Source organism: Phalacrocorax carbo, chromosome 17 (assembly GCF_963921805.1).
Source record: "Phalacrocorax carbo chromosome 17, bPhaCar2.1, whole genome shotgun sequence".
Taxonomy (NCBI): Eukaryota; Metazoa; Chordata; class Aves; order Suliformes; family Phalacrocoracidae; genus Phalacrocorax; species Phalacrocorax carbo.
In genome coordinates, this window is record NC_087529.1 from 3,520,760 (window position 1) to 3,526,759 (window position 6,000).

General features: G+C 47.4%; 1 protein-coding gene across 4 annotated transcripts in view; it reads left to right on the forward strand.

Moving 5' to 3' along the window:
• Positions 1-5,207, forward strand: part of RPH3AL (rabphilin 3A like (without C2 domains)) — a 42,363-nt gene extending 37,156 nt beyond the window's left edge. For all 4 annotated transcript variants that reach the window (XM_064467554.1, XM_064467551.1, XM_064467552.1 and 1 more), the window contains one exon: positions 2,335-5,207. In XM_064467554.1, the coding sequence (XP_064323624.1) occupies positions 2,335-2,369 (35 nt within the window). In that variant the 3' untranslated portion in view covers positions 2,370-5,207. The remainder of the gene's footprint in view (positions 1-2,334) is intronic.
• Positions 5,208-6,000: the final 793 nt, after the last annotated feature.

Sequence of the window (6,000 nt, forward strand, 5' to 3'; positions counted from 1 at the left end):
TGGCTCAGTGCCTCCCTGGCTGGGGTAGGCATCAACTTTTGCTCATAAATATGCAAGCTGTTAATACATGAGACAGGCAGAGCCAGTCTGCATTATTTTCGTGACAGGAAATTCTCGGGGCATCTTTGAAGTTAAAGCATTAACTTCTTTTTTTTTTTTCTTCCCTTCTGTTTCTCAGATGTCTGTTTTGCTCCCTCAGGGATGATGATGAGGTGACATTTTGCTTCAGTGGGTCTAACTACTCCATTCCATGTAGGAGAAAAAATGGTCCTAACAGTAATTAGGCTCCAAATGGGACAGTAATTTCTTTAATGACTTTCTTCATGGCGGTCTTTGGGGAGGTGACTTTTGTTTTCCTCTGCTTGGTAAGAAAATTGCTTAAATGTTTTCAGACCGCTCATTCCCTCATCCATGTGAGCTGCAGCCAAACAGCACAGTCTTCCAGGGCTGGCTTTGTAGCGGGGCTGAAATAGGGGAGCAACTGCGTGAAGAAGCTGTGCTTGCGAGCCCTGTTGTTCCTCCCTCTGCCTTCGGCCTCTGCCTGCACTGATGGCACAGGATAGGAAGGAAGAGGAGGGGTTAGATGTGGAGGAGAGACCCTCACCCACAGCCAGCCTCTCCCCTCCAAGCCTCTGCTTCCTGCACTGGCTGCCTCATCAATCTTTGGGCACTGCTGTTTGCTGCCTGTTGCTCAAAGCTTGCTGCCACTGCCATGGGATTGAGTTTTCCTGCTGCCAAGGAGGATGAGTTGTCCCTCTTCCACAAAGTGAAAAAATTGAATTGAGCCTTCATGGCTGAGAAGCTTTGAGCCGCCTCTGCCTCCTTGTATTGGTACTGCAGAGCACCTAATGGTCCTGCTGTATTTATAAATAAAACATGGCTTCGGGTAGTGACAGCGTTAGGAAATGATTCAAGGTTTGCATTCTAGATAGAATGCGTTTGTAAATATGAACCTCAGACGAAGCATATGCCCCTTTCCATGTTTTAAGGAATTAAAATATTTTCGTCCTCAAGTGGTAGAACCAAAACATTTTCAGCTCTTTTGATTCCACCTTGAAGTTAAGTGAATAAAGGCTTGAGTACCTAAAAAAATAAATTACTTTCACTATTTCAGTAATTCTTTATGGAGTTTTAAATTGAAGACTTTTCCCCTGAAAATAGAGGAATGACAAAGACTCATTCTCTTGCCTCTTTCACTCAATATATCTAGAAACAAGTCTGCTGCGGAAGATGAAGCTCCTATTTTTGTGCCTTCTTTCACATTGCAGAGGTCTGTGCTTTGGCCTTTGATCAAACAGCCTGTCTGGCCTTCTGCCCCCATGTCCTTAGACTTATTCTCTGCCCTCTGCAATACGTTTACTCCTCGCACCTCCAACTTTCTATTCAGCGTTTTGTACAAAGCACCGAGGGCAATAGTTGATGTAATCTTTCAAAACAAAGTGTAAAGGAAAAAGCATGGCAAGTCAGTAATATAGAAGTTAAAAGTCTGGATTTTGGAGTCTTTGTAAACATGTTGAGAGGTTTTATGACTTGGAAGGTTGGCTTGCAACTGGGATGTCGGCCAGTAGCTGGTGGGAGGAATTTGCAGGACTCCCTGTGCCTTGAACGGCACTGACTGGAAACATCCCGTGTCCTTTCTCCAGCGGTCAATGTAATTTGTGCCCCCGTCAGTTCAGCGAAGAGGGGGAGAGGTTAGTACTGACCCACCACTGCCTTAGAGCTCTCCTCGTTGCCAGCCCTGCGTTTCACCCCGTGCACTGGAAGCAGCGTGCCCCGGCAGACCTTGAGTTTCGCCAGGGGCTGCTGAAGTGATTAGCTCACGTTCGTTTAGCTGACGTGAGCCAGAGCGCCTTCTGCAGCAGCGCGTTGCTGTCCTGCGCCCTCCCCCAGCCACAGGCAAGGCGTACGTTCTGCTGCGGCTCCTGTCCGCAGCCCAGGCACGCGGAGGGCAGGGGGATCACGTGGAGGACCTGCTCCGTGGCACATGGATGCTGTCACCTGGTCTGGAAACCTCTGAGAGCTGAGGCTTGGCTTTCTGTCTGTCTTGGCCCTTTGAGGGACCCGTGTACCAGAGGACCAGTTTTAGCAGTTCAACTCTTTCTTCCTCCTTCTGTCCCCATTTCTTTCCGTGTCTTTTCTTTCTTTAATAAAGTTTAATGGGCCCTGACTGCTGACAGAGTGTGGAGTAATGATGCACAGACATTCTCTTCGCTATTATTTTTAGGAAGCTCTTAAAATGGCACTGAGCATGTAAAAGCAATGTAAAATAACTTTGTCAAGTCTCTTCCCTTCACTTCTTTCCAAACAAAACTTTTGTCTTTGTATATTTTGAAGGCAAACGGTGCGTCCACACCAGAACACGTTGCTGATGAAGATGAAGATGGAGCCGCTTTGCTTGGATCCAGCGGTCACCCCTTGCCCACTCCTGTAGACCTCACTCCAGACAGCAACTGTGGCCGGCGGTGGCTTTATGGTGCCAGCTCTCGCACAGGCTTTAGCAACATGCTGGGACCTGGGGAAACGCCTGCCTGTCCTCCCTGCCTCACTGGTTTGGTTTGGTCTGGTTTCAGCTTCTGCTGACTGTCACGCACTTCAGGGTGCTGCTCGGAGAGGAGCGCGGTGCTGCCGTGGGGTCCAGACCTGTGCTTGTTGAAAGCGGCACACAAAGTGCTCACTGGAGCTGCAGACATGCGTGCCGCCTCCGCTGTTCCTGGCTTGCCAAGCCCAGCTCTGGGTTCAGCTCCTGGCTTTGCAGTCTTCAGGAGAAAGGGCAATTCACCCTTACATCCCTGAAGTGGGTTGCGAGGAGCCCAGGGGTGAATTTCCCTCTGTGAAGCACGAGGGTGAGACGGGGGCTCTGATTTGCACTTGACTCTCATGGGCCCAGGGCGTCACCCCGTGCGTTTCTTGTCATCGTTGTTCTGGTGTGAGTTGGTATGAGTTGGGTGGGGGCATCCTGAATCAGCTGGTGAAGTTGTGCTCCCGTTCACTTCCACTGAGGTCTCTCTCTGTGATAGGTCTGTCCGCTCAGGGAGACACTTCAGTCAGTAAAGAAACACTCAAAGTTTGCTGCGCATTTTTTGGTTCTGGCTGTGCAGTGGCCTGTGTGTCCTGTGGTGAGGGCCATCCTTTGGCGGTGGGGTCATGGGCAGCGTCTGTGTGCTGCAGCTCCTGGTGAGGGGACACCCACCACCCCACGGCCCAGCTGGCTGCCTTTGTGTACCCAAATTGGATAAAAGCTTTCAAATTACTTTATCTTGTTAAGCTCCGCAGATTCTTCTCCCGCGCGCGCACCTTGTCATCTCTTGCATGAGCAGGGGCCTTTGTTTTCTTTTCCTGCAAGTCTCGAGCATCTGGCTGACTGTGATGGTGTCATTATGAGTCAGGTTGCAGAAGGCTGTGTGCCCCAGTCCTGCTTATTCTCTGATATGGCCAATTTCCCTCCAAGGCCTGACAGATGAGAATAATCAAATTACCTGACATCTCTAGAGCAATTAGACCACTGAAGGGTTTAACAAAACCCATACTAGGCAAGTGGAGTCTGTGGATTTTTATTAAATGCTTTGATTCTGACCCCTCTTTTGCTGAAGAAACAAAGAATTCCGAAAAGTTCCCCCTGAAATCATGGATTTAAAGGCAATTTGTGCCTGTTAATGTCAACCTTTTGCCTTGGTTATTACTCGTTCGCTTCTCCTTTGCTGCTGGGCGCTTTGTGCGCGTGCAGTATATGCTCTTACAAATGGCTGCAGTATGAAGATAAACGAGATTGGGTGCTGGAACACTCGTAACAGGAGATCAGAAATCAATCCTTGACTTTCTTTCTAAATGAACATGGTCCAACAGAGCGTTCCCTTACTGCTTTTCCAGCTAACGCGCTATGGCAAGTTGCTGGAAAAATCCTTCCAGCTCCCCCTCCATGATGTGTTTCTGCCCTTCTAAAAATGAAAACAAAACCTTTGGATGATGTGGGCTCTTGGAGATGGCATAAAGAGAAACCACTGAACGTGGGCTTCACAACATTGGTGTTGAAGAGAGCAAGGGATGAGGTTGTTCTCCACTGAGCGATGCTTCATGTGTTGGTCTGTGTCATTTAAACCTGGCCACTGAGACTCAACCAGGTGCATCGCTGAAAGGGGCGATGCCAAAATTATTCACTGTTTCTGAAAAAGTAAATCCAAAAGTCAGCTTTTGCTGAAATGCTGGTATGATTTCAGACTGAAGGTATGCTCTTTCTTCTGAGAGCTGTAGGGTCTTCAATTTTAGAAGTGTTTTGCCACCAAAAAAGTCTTGTCTTGCCTTGGAGCATTTGACAGTCCTACTGAGGCTGTCTTGCTCATGCTGTCATTACTGCAGTGCCTCAGCCAGCCTGGCCTGCCAGCCTAAGTTAATTCTGTACAAGGAGATAGAAAAAAAACCTCTTAAAAATTGACTCAGTTTTCTTTAAACCTGTTACTTTCTCATCAAAAATTCTATATGAATTGGAAATATTTTTAAAAATTGAATGTCTTGTCTTTCTTGTGCTTCATTCCTGGGCTGTGCAGGCAGGTCAGTCATGTTCTCACCCCCACCCTTGCTTTTTAGGGCTGTTTACCACTGTGGGTTGCCGGCTCTGCACAGGAACCTGGTAGTGCTTGCTAGCTTACTATGCCACTTTGAGGCATGAGTTTCATTTTTAACTGAGACTAGGTTTTATACAACAATTTCAGAGATAAATTTGGGACTGCTTTTGTACCGATGAGACTGGAAACCTTTCTTTCTTACCTCTATATTTTACCTCCATGGAGTAATTCCACCTGAGTTCGAACCAGAACCATTCAGTCATCTATGGAAAGACTCCTCTTGAGCCGAGGGAAAGGTCTAGCCCAGGAGAATGGGATCTCCCACATAGGAATATGGTAGAGGAACATCCACAGCTCTGTGCACATATTTTCTACTAAAGAACACTCTTCTCTTAGTTGCATCTCTCTTGGTTGTGTTTTGTAGCTTTGGCTGGAATATTATCCAAAACCTGTACCAGTTGACTGCCTTTTTTGTTGGCTCAAGGTGGGCAAGAAGGGCTCAGTGAATAGAGCTCAGTCTGCTCTGGTTGTTTGTGTTTCTTTTATTATTTTGTTGTTCTCATCCCCATCCTTCACAATTTTTATGTTGTTATGTTTATGTTGTTTATGTTTACTACTGGAAACAATAAAGCTTTGGCTCAGTAACAACTGCTTGCCATTCTTGAAACAGTAAAAAGTTTTTTTTCTATTCCCAGGTTGTGGATACTCTCCAAATCCTTGGGCTGGCTCCAGTGAGGAAAGAAAATAATCCAGCCAGTGGAATGGTGATTCATACAGCTGAGGCGTAACTGTATTCTGCACTTGAAAGTTGTTTTTTGTCTAGCCCCTCTTTGGTAACTTGTGCTGGTGATGGCAGAGGGCACAGGTCTGCTTCTCAGCCCCTCCGTGGAAGGTTTTCCATGTTGTAACCACTAAGCATAAAGCAGCGCCCATTGTCATTCTGTCAAGTGCCGTCCCCGTGGCCTCCCAAGGCTTGTCACTCGCTCTGGTTTGACAATCAGGGTCCACTTAGCTTTGCCTACAGAGAAGCGTCTCCGCATTGTTCGCCGAGCGTGTGCAGCCCTGGCTGCTCTGTGTTCCCTTCCACTCGGCATTCAGCTTCAAGGTTTCAAATGGCTTTTTAATCTGTTTTTGCTTTTCCCATTTTAAAAGCGCCTCGATAATTGCTGTTGGGATTGTTTTGCTGGGGAGCTGCCATTAGTCCAAGGGTGGAGCGTGTCAAGGACTAACCACCTCTTATGTTGTTCCTTCCCCCCTCTGCTTGCCATGACAACAACCGCTATATGGGAAAGTCGACTGCGGGATCTCCGAATCAAAAACACTGGCCCTGAATTGCTAAGTTTCCAGGTTTGCTTTTTACAGCTATAGTTAGAGTGGAAAGGGGGTGCTTTCTCTGTGGGAACCATGTGTAGTAGCTCAGTGTAGCTGAAGCAAACGGGCT